Raw genomic sequence first — 14,898 nt, 5'->3', positions numbered from 1 at the left:
ATTCACAAGTTAACAACAGATTTGACTTCTGTTGTGTTTCATTGTACCATTGGCAACATAATTAAATGGCCACCAATTAGAAGCATGTTCTTGACTTGATATTTTTTGTAACAGATCTGTCTCGTACACAAAAAGCCAGCTGAACTTGGCTAGACCATGTCTGTATTGAGTCTTATTTTTGGATATACTCTCTTCTCCAGAAATTGTTTTTCTCCCTCAAGCTTATTTTGAAGGAACCGTTCTTCCACGTAGACTTTAGTATTGGGTGTGCGGTCAAAAGAAAATATTACATATAGGTGATCATCCAAGCACTACTGAGGTAGGTGAAGAGCTACACGGCTGGGGTGTTATGTAGGAGGTAATGGGTTTGCACTGATGCTCCTTACAAGAAAATTCCTGCCATTTCAGGGTTTGGTGTTTGTTGCTTTTTTTTTTTTTTTTTTTTTGGCTTTTCAGAAACCAGGTTTGGTTGTGTTCAGAAACACAGAAACCCTTTACTGTAGATCTGTTTCTTCCTCACACACACCAGGTCTCTCGTCTTTATCAGCTGTAATCTTTTCATGCTGAACTTCCATCTCTCATGGTTCACTTAATTGCTGATGTTTGGTGGTGTAGGTGGCTTTTGGGGGTCACTGAGTGGTGTGTTCACACTTTATAGAAAAAAAACAGTGCTGGGAGTCTGGAGGGAAGCTGTTGTTATAGTTTTGGGAGGTTTGCTGCAGGGTGCTAGGAGTGTCGCAGTGGACAAAGAAAAAAAGCCCAGTAACCCAAGGTTTATAGGTTTGTTTTTCAAAAATGGTGCGGAACTTCTGACAGAAGTATCCTTGTGTCAAAAATAATCCTAAATTGCTCCAGATAAGAATGTCATTTAAATGAATTGAAGCTACCTGTAAGTTGCCCTGTAATTTCATAGACTTCTTAGGTCAGGCAATGAGTGGTTTGTAAATGAAAACTTACAAAAATAACCTTAATTTTTGTTAATGTGGTGTGGAAATTGATTCAGTATTAAGTTCTCCACACTACTGACATGCAGCCTTTTTAGTTGTCTCAGTTGTCCTCTCTGATGCGTATCTTTTGTGAAAGCAAAAGTTTTTGGATGACTTGTCAGTTTTCAGTAAGTAATTATGGTGTCGGTCTTCAAGGTTGTCAGTCTTGGGTCAGTCTTCAAGGTTGCCAACAGCATTTGGCACAGTTTTTAGCAGTGAAAAAAAACAAAAAAAAACAACTCACAGTCCTTAACAGTGAAAAAGACGAATTGAAGGGGTTTTTTTTTCGGATATATCTTCTTGTTTTTACTGTCATAACGCAGTTCTGTTTAACGGGTGAGTAAATTTCTGGAAAGGTTGGATTTTTTTTTTTTGCTGAGGCTGAACTGAAAGTGGTGTTTCTCTGAAACTGACCAGGAGCTTCGGGAGAAAAACTGGAGCGCTATGGAGGCGCTGTCAGCCACCGAGACCATGCTTCAGGGAAAAATCAGCAAGATCACCAAGGTTCGAAACCGCAACTTTCAGTCTGCTTCACTCTAGAGCCAAATCGATGCATCCCAAACAAGCTCTGGCCATTAATTGACCAGTGACATCATTTTCATTTAGCTTTTGCTGTTTCGAATCTGCATACTCATTTCTTTTTACTGCTGCATCTGCCTGCATGGCGCTAATAAGCTATTTCTAAATTACGTTTCGTCAATTTGTTTAAGTTTTTCTAGCGGTTTTATTGTACCCTTAAAGCCAATTAAACTCAGCTGTATTTTGCTCATGTCTTAATCTTTTAAGTATGTGCACTGATCCAAAGCCACCTTTTTCCTCCTCGTCGTACCCAAGTGTCATTTGAAAGACATGTTCCTGTATTAAGACTTATGAAATGAGTGTGCAGTGGTTAGAAAATACTACATAGAGGTAATCATTAGTTTGAGAATCATACTGTTGTCGTGACAACCCCTGTTCTTGTCATGTGACCCTTCCCTTCATCTCCTCTTACCCGGCATGTCATTTTCATCCACCTTTATGACACTGGCACCATCATCAATGAGCCAATCAGCTTCTGTCAGAATCATTTGTCAAATGTACAGCTCAATAATCCTATCCTGCAAAAAAAAAAACCTGAAATTAAAAAGTGAAATTAAATGAGTTTTGTTGGAGAGTTGTAAAATGAGATTAGCGCATTTTCATTTTCAAATTTTACCTTAACCCTGTAAAAGCTCTTTATTTTTGGACAGTTCTGATCAAACAGAGAGCAGCGGTACTGTGCTGCTTGCTTTGATGTACTTTTAGAGATGAACCTGTGTGCTGGTTATACCACAGAGCAGATTTCCCCACATGATCTCTCAGAGGCAGACAGTTAGTTGAAAATATGGGATTAACAAAAAAGGCAAAAAGCAGACCTGTAGGAAGGTGGTTATGTTACCTAAAATCAATAGCGAGTGAACTTTGGTAACAGTCATAACTGTAGTAGCTGTGAAAATGACAGTGATATCAGTAAAATGAAGTCCAGGTGAAGAGTCAGAGATAGAGGTAGAGCCACCTGTAACGTAAAGCCTACAGTTTCAGTGACTGCAGTTTCAGTGACTGCTCTGTTGCCATTTTTTTCTCAACAACGTGCCACGTCTCAGATGACCTCACTGACCCCTCCTCCCTTTAGTTTGAGTCTAATGTGACATGAAGACTTTTTAGGAATTTGAAACCTCAGTTCCTAAATTGGCCTGTTCTCTCCTCCCCTATACATCTGTGCCTCCTCTCAATGTTGCACGACCTTTAGCTAAGCCTTAGAGCAAGTACAGAATAACCACAGGTACTAAAAACAGAGCAGGTGATATCATTTTGCCCGAACGAAACCCCTGTTTGTAGCTCAACTGTCCACTCCATTCCCAGTGTCTGTACAGGCAGAGAACATCTTGTGTACATGTCATTCCAGCTGCTCTCTGCCATCGTGTTACAGCAGAAAGTCCTGCCTCTGAAGCAGAGAGTGTCTGTGAAGCCATCTGTGGTCACACCTGCTTGACAAGCTCAGAAAGGATGTCAACGTGACGGACTCGCTCTCTTTCTCTCCCTCTCTCTCTGTCCTCGTACCACACATTTCAGTTTTACATTACAAATCCGTCAGGTCTTTTCTTTGTAACTTTTCATTGTGAATTTCTTGACTTTTTTTTTTTTCTATTGGAAATAATATCTTAATATCTGTAACAAAATGTCTCTATAACTAAAATTCCAAACATGGGTCTGACTGGTTTTAGACAGATCTCTCTTTTGTTTTGTTTTTTTAAATCTGTCCCAGTTTTTGAAAGTGATATTTTGGGACACTTTAAATGAGAGATGTAGTGAAAATGCATAAATGCATGCACATGCAACATCTTTCTCTTTTTGCCCTTTGGTTTTGTTTCAATGGGAGAGTGACACACATTGGGCTACTGAACATACTGGTTAACTTACATAATAGACCTTGCATAATAGATCACCGCCTGCACAACAGTGTGGAGATTTTCTTCATTGTGTGTGTGTGTGCACGCGTGCGCGTGTGTGTGTGTGATTGTACTGAAGCTCTTTTATGTTTTGGGAGTGAATGAGACTTGATCTTACAGGAGCAGATGAGATGTGAATATTGATCAGTTATAGTCCACTATGAGCAGAAATTGAATTCATATGCGACTGACTGGTGTGTATGAGTGGGTGTGACGCTGACCGTATAGCATGTGTGACAGCACTGATACATGGAGCCCACTGTGATGTCAGAGGCGGTGTATATTTGAATGAGTTAGCTGTGATTGTCCTGAGGAGGGATTCAGTGTATTGCAGGTCTCATCTAAGCTCCTTCAAGTGCTTGAATTTGGTGCTGAAAAATTGTAAATTCTGGAATACTGGGAAAATCAAGTCCTTTTCTGATGATTTCCAAAAATCATTGAAAGGAAATCCTTTCTGTGTATCTTAGATTGATGTTTAATGTCTGTGTTGTTTGTTTATTTGTTTGTTTGTTTGTTTTTTGGTTGTGTAGGGTAGCAGCATGTCCCAAGTGCAGTTGTCAGGTAGCTAAAGAAATCACAGATAAGTGTCAGGAAGTCCTGTGTTATCCTGATTTGACTTGTCAGCAACAGTCATTTTTAGGGGTAATTGGTAATATTGTTAGCCATGACTCTACATACGTTTGTTGCAATAAGATATGCCAGTTTCGTGTCAGTCCTTGTAAGTAGTCTCATAAACTGAGTGGCCCGTTCTCTGAATGATTAGTCAAGTTGTATAACTCAGGTGAAGGGAGGGGAAAGGCAGACAGAGAGCTTGATGCAAGGAAAACAAGCATAAATTACATGTTGAGTAAGGGAGATGGCCAGCTATGGGGCCACAACAGAGCTGCACGGGTTTTATAAGCATTATACATATGAAATAATATTTTGATAAAAATTAATTAAATTATTAGATAGTCATGTAAAATATTTTATATGAAGTCCTTTTAGAAAAAAAAAAAAACACAGAGAAGCTCTTAGAAAAAAGTCCTCGACACAGTTAATGCTATCAGGCTATGAACCATGAGGTTGAGGTTGTGGATATTGGGTGTGTCTGGAATTAAAAACATCTTGTTTTTGCTCTTGTAGGAGAGCCAGACTGCACTGGAGGCAGCGGAGGCAGAGTGTCGAACAGTCCTGCACCGACTTCTACCACATGTACCTCTGCCTGCTGACCAGGTGTGTGCACGCCACACGTGACGCCAACTCAGACCTGTCCCACCTGAGTGGACAAACAGACACACACCTTCTCAGAATGCACTCCACAGTGTCTGATATTTCTGTCCTGTTCCTAACAGAACCACCAGCAGTGGCTCCACAACTTTGAAAACTCTATGAGGGAAGTCCCGCCCCCTCTCAACCCTAAGGCAGACACAGAGTCAGGGGATGTCAAGGTAATCCCACAAATGTTACAATACCTACTCCAGCCACTCCATGGATAAAAATCTCTTTTTTTTTCTGCTGTTGCTCCTGCAAATTATTTGTGTGCGGATAAATAATGTTAAGACTATTTTCAGGAGGTATATTTTGAATATGAATTATAACACAAGTCATCATTCTAATAAGTATTATTTCTTGGGGTTTTTTTTTTTCTGTGACATGCATTGGATCAGATGGTATGTGTGTTTGTGTGTCTTAGGCTCTGGAGGAAAAGCTAAAGGAAGCTGAGGAGACCCAGAAAGTTCTTCAGAAAGATTGTGAGACGTACAAGAAAGTGTTGGCAGAGACGGTGAGTTAAAAGTTTTTCTAGTGCTGTGCCTTTTTTTTTCTTTTTTCTTTTTTCCAATCGATACACTTCCACTTTTTCTGTCTACTAGTGGTGGTCAGTCTTTCACTTGGAGATCTACCCCATGAAAGATTTGGCTCCATTCATGAAGGTGTCATGAAGCCTTCAGACTTTGCCTTGCTGGCTACACTGGAACAAGATCCCCCATGGGGACAGTTTAGCTCCACTGGTGTGTGGAGTAGCCATGTGGTTGCTTGACTTTGGTTGTTCTCCTCGACAGGAGGGCATTCTCCAGCGGCTACAGAGCAGCGTAGAGCAGGAGGAGTCCCGCTGGAAGGAGAAGTTGGAGCAGTCCCAGATGGAGCTGAAAGAGGTAGGCGTGAAGGCTCCTTAAAATCTTACAAGAACAAACAGCAAATACGCTCTTTTATCTGCCATCTTGACATCAACAATGTTTTCATTCCATTATATTTTTGAGTCAGTGTGTTCTGTTGTAACATTTGCTGCTGTGTGCTATGTGTTACGACTGTAGGCGTTACGCGACAAAATTGACTATGTTGATGATGAAAAATCGTTGAGGTAGATGTTTATTGTGGACGCATCGGGGGGGAAAAAAAACGAAGTCAAGAATGCAAAGCCACATATCTTATTTTCATTAGACTACAATACACTATAAGAACCTTTAGAGCGATTATTGCATACTTTCTTTGTACCATAAAAAAAAAAAAAAAAGAAATCGCTTATCACACAGACAGAACTTTGAATGATGGTAGCAAAAGACGAGATACCAAAGGAAGCCAAATCCAGTGTAAGACTTTTCTCCCACAAAAGTCGCAGCTTGGTACAGTTCAGCATATGCAAAATTTCATAGCAGCTGATCATGATGCATGAACATTTAAAACAGCGGCGCCTGACCTATAACACATCATCTGCTCCTGCTGATAGTGGCTTTGTGTTTGTCACTAGTTATCGTTGGGTTACTCTACATATTGGAGTACAGAATTTCTTATTGAGCAGGCTTGGTATCCCAGCAATGTTAAGTTCAGTGTTGTAAAGTCAATGAAATACTGGGGCAAACTGCATTTTCTGGTCATTTTCTCTGACATTTGTAACATTCCATTTGAATAGTTAACATCCCTACTTTACATTCTTTAAATAGATAACTCCTCAGCCTATTAGTAGTGCATTTTTGCTGGCAGTATTTTGTTCCATTCGGTTCAGTGATCAGGGAGTTGCCAGTACGATGTCAGCAGATATGAAACGGTAAAATAATCGTTAGATAAGCAAATTAATCGAGGGAAAGAATCGTCAATAGATTAATCGATTGTAATAAGAATCATTAGTTGTATGCTTGTTTTCCCGTATAACCTTTGAATTTATATGTTCTGTAGATGACCTTGAAAGTCACAGCACTGGAACAGGAAGTGGAGAGGCTTGGCGTAGACGGAGACGTCGAAAGTGTGAGTTTGTTTTTGTACTTTAATTGTTACATTTTTTTTCTTTTTTACTCCTTTCTTCAAGCACTGATCCTTCATTTTTAAAATCCGAAGTAAATGAGCGTTTATTTTGATTTGGACTGTTCTTGCTACAGTTGAGGAGAGACAAACAGCACCTGGAGTCTGAACTAGAGAGAGCAGAGCGTGAGAGTGCTACCTATGTGACCGAGGTCAGAGAGGTAAGGTCACTGGAAGCTGCACACTGCTGTAGCCATTCCACTAAACCTCTGGGTGATGCCTGGGTACATATATGTTTTTTTTGTTTGTTTGTTTGTTTGTTTTTTATTGGTGTATGTCTTTGTCCCGTGTGTACGTGTGCTGTTATGGGTGTCTTGACGTTTGTTTGTTTCTAGCTGCCCGAACAAACTCGAGTCTTTCCTTTGTGGATCTTATTTTCGTCTAATACATCTCTGTCTTGTCCTCAGTCCACACTTCAGTAGTTTAGAGAATTCATTCTATTCTGCAAAGCATAGTTGTGCCATACATGACATATGATGACATTAAATCATGAACAAAGGTTTACTGAATTTTCAAAATGAGAGCTACACCTTATAACCATCCCATTTTCCATTCTATCTCGAGAGATCCATACATCTGGGCCTACTCTTCAGTATTTAACTCGCCATTATAACACGCTTGTTATTTTACTCCCATTTGATGTTACAGTTGGCATAACAAAGGTTTCAAAATCCAGACTGAAGTCTTGCAAGATTTCATCTTAAACAACCGCAGTTTTTTTTTTTTCTGAGGAGTGCACACACCCATTTCCTAATTTAAGAGGTTGCAGAAATAAACAGCAGAACTGCGTCCCGCTAAGAATGGACCTGCCCTCCAATTTGGGAAGGAAACCAAAAAAAAAAAAAGAAACTATTCTTAATCGTTTCACACTCTGTCGTACTCCCGAAACAATAATGTGATGCGTGTTTTCTTGTGTGAGCAGACTGCTACTGTTACGCTTCTAGTTTGTTTGTTTGGGTTTTGTTTTGTTTTTTTGCTTACTCCCTTCATCCCAACCCAAACACTATGCTGCATCTTCCATCTGGACAACGACATCCTGTGGTTGTCTTCCATTTTTAAACACATGTCAAACTTCATTTCAGCTCAAAGATCTCTTGACTGAGTTGCAAAGCAAACTCGATGGCTCATATACAGAAGCTGTCAGGCAGAATGAGGAGCTGAATTTGGTAAGCTTTCGCCCCCGTTCCCCTCCCCCAGACCCACTCAGCTCTAGTTGCTCTCTCTCTTTCTCTGCCTTTTCCCAACTGAGCAGACTTTCTGGCAGGGGATCTACAAACGGCTCTGCAGCACATGGTGGTTGTTGGCAGAAGGTTTCTGATCATCCATAATCTCAATGTGTCCACGTTAATAAAAACAGTCAAGTATGTTGATAATGTTTTTTTTGAGGCATTTTTATATAGATGTGCCTGTGTATAATCTAATGACAAATTGAATTAAAAAGAAAAATCATCCTTTGACTCCACTAGTTGAAGCTTTAGTGAAAACAAACATGAATAGATTAATGTAAGGAAATTCTTTGGGAAATGTACACAATACAAAATAAGACTTAAAAGTTAGTTACACTTAAAGCATTAGTCGCAATCAGAAAGATGATGAAATATTTAAAGAAAAAAAAAAAAACACACACACACACACACGGAGGGCGGGCACTCCGGACGTGTTGGACACAGTGGATGACGGACAACTCCTTGCCAACATTGTGTTTCATGGTTAGAGCAGCTAACATTTCTCACGCTTCTTACTGTTCGCTCACGGCTGTTAACACACTTTCAAGTGCATACTGTCTTTTTCCATCACTTTCCAATAGGGCTGCACTTATACAATCACTCTGGAGACACCCCCTCTCAGAGTATCACGGACATGTAATTTATCTACACACCAGTGTTTGTTCTGAGTCCTTGTCGTGGTGTCTCGTTTTATGTCTTTATTTTTATTTATTTATTTTTTTGTCTTGCCATGTGTTACTTTGTGCGTATGTGCCTCTGTCGGGTTTTTTTCTTTCCTACCTGTCTTCTGTCCGCTTAATTATTTCCAATATTGTCTTGCTGTGTCTGTTTTTCTGTGGGATGTACTCACCTTTAGCTCTCTCTCTCTGTCTGTTTGTTGTGTTATAGTTCTTAAAACACCTACTACTACAACCCCACAAGCTTCAGGCAAAAACAAAACAAAAAAAAACACCTTTGTTTCTCTCTCATCCTGTTGCATAAAAGGGGTGTTCAAAATTTTGTTGAGATCTTAGCCACCTAGCTGCCAACTCTGTACTAGTTTTTTGTACTGCAGGTTACACACATTTTTGCAGTAGTCAAAAAGTGTTGTTTCTGGAAAGATTAGTCATGATTTGTGCCTTGTTCTTGTTCATTACTATATGTAGTTGCTGGTTTTCTTTCCTCTTTAGTGGTAAAACTGTTGAGTACTTTGACTGTATGGTTTATGAGATGTCTGCCGAGGGACTGATTCGTCTGTAGAGAGGCATCAGCTCTCATGTCTTTTCTTACAGTTGTAAATATCACAGTCATAATTATGTGCAACCAGACAAATCTCGTTGTTATGTGCTTGATTCTCTACAAACAAAAGGATATACAGATTTTTGTTTAGGTGTATTTCAGTGCCATCTGTAGGTGTGATATGGCTTTAGAGTTATAGAGGGTTTTTTTGTACAGACTGTGAACTTGGAATAGCTCTAGTCAGTCTGTTTTATTATTAGCGGTTGCTTTGCGGTTGTGTTTGTCTCTAAATCTTTAGATTTACTGTAGTAATCTTAAAGACTTCATTTCTTGGAAATGTCATTTTTTCAGTGTTGTTCCTTTGTTCCACAGAGTAAACAATACAGAACTGACATTTAAATCTATAACTAAAATGCAACAAATAATGTAACATTTACCAAAGATGTGGGACCAGCCATAAAGGTACACATGCCCTTCAGAAGGGGTTTGGCCTCTCTACTGCACTGCTCTGCTCTGCATTGTTTGTTAGTGATGGACGGCTCTTTGGGTTTTCTCTTCCAGTTAAAGACTCAGCTGACTGAGACTCTGTGTAAGCTGGAGACGGAGGAGTGTGAACGACAGAAAGTGGCAGCTGACCTCTACAAGGTAAACCATGGATTGACATCAGAAGTTTTGGGCGGGGGGGGGGTGGGGGGTTGTTTTGTTTTGTTTTGAACAGATATCCCCAGTTGTTTTCATTTAATACACTGTCATTAATTTTTTTTCTCTCTCTTTTATTTCTGTTGATGATACCTCTCTTTCTCTTTGTTTTTTCCCTCTTTCTTAGGCTCAGCAGTCTCTGGAGTTGATCCAGGAGGAGATCTTAAAGGAGGCGGGTCAGGCAGACCTGATAGAGAACAGCAGCCTTAGCACACAGAGGGTGAGGGAGAGCGGCTAGACATGATGAGAGCTGAATGAACCGTTGAATACAATCAGAAACTCGGGTTTCAAACAGATATATAACTGTTGTGCTCTGGTCTGAATGATCAGACCATTTGGTCTAAAATTTAAAAAAAAAAAAAAAAAGTTCTTGCAGTAGCACCTGAGGTAGAGGCCACAGAAATAATGACAGATCTGATGCTTTCGAGATAATTCAGTGGTTCTGTAACATTGATAAGCTGTCATTAATATGTGGAGTTTATGTGAAATACATATAACATTGGTAAGCTGTCATTAATATGTGGGCTTTATGTGAAATACATATAACATTGGTAAGCTGTCATTAATATGTGGAGTTTATGTGAAAGACATACAGCATTGGTAAGCTGTCATTAATATGTGGGCTTTATGTGAAATACATATAACATTGGTAAGCTGTCATTAATATGTGGAGTTTATGTGAATTACATACAGCATTGGTACGCTGTCATTAATATGTGGGCTTTATGTGAAATACATATAAGATTGGTAAGCTGTCATTACTATGTGGGGTCAATGTTACTTTTTCTCTCCATGCCTCTCAGGAGGAGATGGAGCGTAAGGAGAAGATGACGGCAGGGCTGAACCAAACGGTGCGAGAGCTCCAGCAACTGCTCCAGTCAGTCAACAGACAGCTCACCAAGAGGCAAGATGGGGTGAGACTATAAACTTGAGTCTGATGACATTTTCCACAGCTGACTTAAATTTCTCTCTTATTTGACCTTTTTATTCTGTAAATGCTGTGTATATGTATCCCAGATATCAATACAGACATTGTTCCATAGCATCTGTAACCTGGAAAATGCAGGAGCTCCATTTATAAGCTTTATTGCCAAAATGCAAAGTTTTTTGTTTGACTATCGTTCTTGTGGGCCAGTGTATGTGTAGACTTGTGTTGTTCCTCAGTAATTGTAGTGCCATGGATAAGTCACTTGTTTGACTATAGTTCTTGTGGGCCAGTGTATGTGTAGACTTGTGTTGTTCCTCAGTAACTGTAGTGCCATGGATAAGTCACTTGTTTGACTATCGTTCTTGTGGGCCAGTGTATGTGTAGACTTGTGTTGTTCCTCAGTAATTGTAGTGCCATGGATAAGTCACTTGTTTGACTATCGTTCTTGTGGGCCAGTGTATGTGTAGACTTGTGTTGTTCCTCAGTAATTGTAGTGCCATGGATAAGTCACTTGTTTGACTATAGTTCTTGTGGGCCAGTGTATGTGTAGACTTGTGTTGTTCCTCAGTAACTGTAGTGCCATGGATAAGTCACTTGTTTGACTATAGTTCTTGTGGGCCAGTGTATGTGTAGACTTGTGTTGTTCCTCAGTAACTGTAGTGCCATGGATAAGTCACTTGTTTGACTATAGTTCTTGTGGGCCAGTGTATGTGTAGACTTGTGTTGTTCCTCAGTAATTGTAGTGCCATGGATAAGTCACTTGTTTGACTATAGTTCTTGTGGGCCAGTGTATGTGTAGACTTGTGTTGTTCCTCAGTAACTGTAGTGCCATGGATAAGTCACTTGTTTGACTATAGTTCTTGTGGGCCAGTGTATGTGTAGACTTGTGTTGTTCCTCAGTAACTGTAGTGCCATGGATAAGTCACTTGTTTGACTATAGTTCTTGTGGGCCAGTGTATGTGTAGACTTGTGTTGTTCCTCAGTAACTGTAGTGCCATGGATAAGTCACTTGTTTGACTATCGTTCTTGTGGGCCAGTGTATGTGTAGACTTGTGTTGTTCCTCAGTAATTGTAGTGCCATGGATAAGTCACTTGTTTGACTATAGTTCTTGTGGGCCAGTGTATGTGTAGACTTGTGTTGTTCCTCAGTAACTGTAGTGCCATGGATAAGTCACTTGTTTGACTATCGTTCTTGTGGGCCAGTGTATGTGTAGACTTGTGTTGTTCCTCAGTAACTGTAGTGCCATGGATAAGTCACTTGTTTGACTATAGTTCTTGTGGGCCAGTGTATGTGTAGACTTGTGTTGTTCCTCAGTAATTGTAGTGCCATGGATAAGTCACTTGTTTGACTATAGTTCTTGTGGGCCAGTGTATGTGTAGACTTGTGTTGTTCCTCAGTAATTGTAGTGCCATGGAGGCATTGGACAGTCTCAGGAGTACTCTGGTGGTCATAGTCTTAAACAGTACATGTTTGAAAGCTTAAATCAAATACCTGCATATACACCAGCACTACAGAAATGACTTCAGACTCAGACTTTCAAAACATTTGGTGACAAGTCAGATTTTGGCTTGCAAATGCCCTTTAAAACCCTGAGAACATAATTTGTATGTATGGGTGTTTCTTTGTTTTGTTTTGTTTTTTTGTTTTCTCCTTCAAATTTGGAATAACCAGTTACGTGTAATCTCACAAGTCTATCCCATATTTTAATCAAATCAGGTGAGGCTAGCGCACAGTTCACCTGATGTGTGTCTAGTCTTTTTTTTTTTTTCTCACTACACATTGTGTAATATTGTCAGAGCTGAGTGCATTTGTGTGATGTTGTGCCAGTGGTATAGTTAAATTACAGTTAATGCTTCACCGTGAATACTAGGCTGAATAATATCATTCAGCTATTGTTGTAACCTTATTTGAGAATCTGAAACCCAGTTAAGTTACAGTTTTCCTGAAAAAACTGTTTATAGCACTGCGCTCTGAACACTGAACCTAGAACTGAATTCAGAAGGACTTTTCATTAGCATTAACGCATTGTACATGCTCCATTCGTTCTTGTGTTGTGTTTCAGGGGGACAAAGAGATGCCTGAGGTGTAGAGAAGAGATTTTCAGTTCTGCCTGTCTTATAGCCAACCTCAAACACCGCCTTCAAACTTTGACTCCACCTGCGTCCTACTCCGGCTCCCCATTCACAAAATGCCCACTCCCCGAAACACAACTTGTTTACGAATGCACGCACACACACACACACACACACACACACACACACACTCTCTCTACAGCCTGTTTTGAAGGCCAGAGTCAGTCCTCAACTGGCCCCAGTGATAAGCTAGGGATGTGCTGAGGAACAGAATGTTATTGACTGAAACCTCAAACCAATGCACTCCAAGAACCGGTCCAACTCAATCCTTTCCTCATGACAGCTCCTCTCCACTCACATTCCTCACTTCAAGTAGACCTTAAGAAAAAAAAAAAAAAAGAAAAACCAAAAGGCATCCGTTATGAGACACATATGGCAGTTAGATCTGTGTTTGATTAACTTTATTCCCATTTTTAATCAAAACACGGTGAAAACACTTCCAGTTCTCTTTTTTTTTTTTTTTTTTTTTTTTTATTAGTTTACTCTGACGGAAAGATGTTACATCCTTTTGGTAAAAAAGACCTCTGAGGATATTGGGTTGTTTAAAGTATGTGTGTGCATTTTTATATATATATATATATATATATATATATATATATATATATATATATTTATATAAATCTATACACACACACACCTGTTAGGATCTAGTCACTACGTTGTTGTGTTTCCGGTTCATGTCCTGAAATCTCAAAGTGGAGAAACATATGCTTATGAAGCATGTATTACATACATACCCACATATATATACACACACAGACACACGGATAGGCCCATATTCACTTACACTTACATGTAGGAACATGCAACATCACCAGGATGGCTAAATGTTGTATTATTCTTTCACCGACAGACCCACAATGACATGGAGACAGACAGCAGAGCATTCACTACTGTACTATACTTTTAACACCAAGACAGGGAGCAGTCATCAAATGCGCTGAATAGCAGTTTCTTCTTCTACTGTAATTACTTTACTTAAGAAAGCGAGAGAGAGAGAGGCGTCCCCCCCAACATCCAAACATCTGTAATCAAGACTCGCTATACTGTTGCTAATTACATTAACACTGAATATTTCTCTTTTTGTAAAACAGGTGAAAGTTATTAAAAGGGATGCTTGATAAATATGCTGTGTCGTCTTGTTTTTCTGACCGACTGACATTTGACTTAACATCATGTGGGTATACTCTTTAAAACAATTGTATAATAAATAGCCTATCCATCATGAGGGATTACTTGTATGGTCAGACTCCATATAATGTGCATTATTAAACAGTCTAAAAGGAAGTTCTTACCTTTTTTGTGCATACTATGGCCTGCAATTTGTTTCCTTGGACAGTGGGGGGCAGTCGTGTGCCAGGTCTTCCAGTCCAGACAGGGTAATTAATATGATGGTTAGGTTATCCAGGTATAGAGCCTCCCATTTTCCTGTCAGTATTATTCTCGCAAAAATGAACATTTATCAGACTAAAGTTAGTCTTCAGTTAGACACAATGCAGAAAGATGTATGTATAGTTTTTCTTTTTTAAATATCTTTTCATGATACTAACAGGACCTTTGAAAAGTATTTAATTCTACTTTGTAAAGTCATAACGTTGTGTTTATGCTCTAGTGTATGATACATGGACGGATCTGGTTGAGGTAAATATTTAAGACATTGAAACTGTCACTAATGAGTACAGGGGTCAGTGATAATGTCACTTGTATGTACAATGATAAACATCACTTCCTTCCTTATCCAACATAGTAAGTTCCTTCTTGGACTATGAAAATATAGATACAATATAACTTGTGTATAAAACATAACCTGTTCCTGGGTAATGTATATATAGGTATAACTTACCCTTGATGGACCCACATTTAAATGTGGTAAAGTTATCAATGCCTTTATTAAGACTTTGACATGCAGTGGTTGGTGTGGAATCATAAAAACATAATCTCAGGATTTGATTTTGTGACCTGTA

The 14,898-nt window shown here is 39.4% G+C and overlaps 1 protein-coding gene across 3 annotated transcripts in view; it reads left to right on the top strand.

Moving 5' to 3' along the window:
- ktn1 (kinectin 1) overlaps positions 1-13,387 on the top strand; it is a 31,506-nt gene extending 18,119 nt beyond the window's left edge. Inside the window, exons 25-36 of one of the 3 annotated variants that reach the window (XM_030786077.1) lie at positions 1,404-1,490; positions 4,580-4,669; positions 4,789-4,884; positions 5,130-5,219; positions 5,497-5,589; positions 6,608-6,676; positions 6,808-6,891; positions 7,813-7,896; positions 9,736-9,819; positions 10,001-10,093; positions 10,677-10,787; positions 12,865-13,387. In XM_030786077.1, coding sequence (XP_030641937.1) covers positions 1,404-1,490; positions 4,580-4,669; positions 4,789-4,884; positions 5,130-5,219; positions 5,497-5,589; positions 6,608-6,676; positions 6,808-6,891; positions 7,813-7,896; positions 9,736-9,819; positions 10,001-10,093; positions 10,677-10,787; positions 12,865-12,891 — 1,008 coding nt within the window. In that variant the 3' untranslated portion in view covers positions 12,892-13,387. The remainder of the gene's footprint in view (positions 1-1,403; positions 1,491-4,579; positions 4,670-4,788; positions 4,885-5,129; positions 5,220-5,496; positions 5,590-6,607; positions 6,677-6,807; positions 6,892-7,812; positions 7,897-9,735; positions 9,820-10,000; positions 10,094-10,676; positions 10,788-12,864) is intronic. The other 2 variants (XM_030786079.1, XM_030786078.1) reach the window with 2 other exon arrangements.
- Positions 13,388-14,898: the final 1,511 nt, after the last annotated feature.

This window comes from Chanos chanos, chromosome 10, assembly GCF_902362185.1.
Source record: "Chanos chanos chromosome 10, fChaCha1.1, whole genome shotgun sequence".
Lineage (NCBI taxonomy): Eukaryota > Metazoa > Chordata > Actinopteri > Gonorynchiformes > Chanidae > Chanos > Chanos chanos.
The sequence above is the reverse complement of the archived record's forward strand: the minus strand, read 5'-3'. Positions and strand labels throughout refer to the sequence as shown.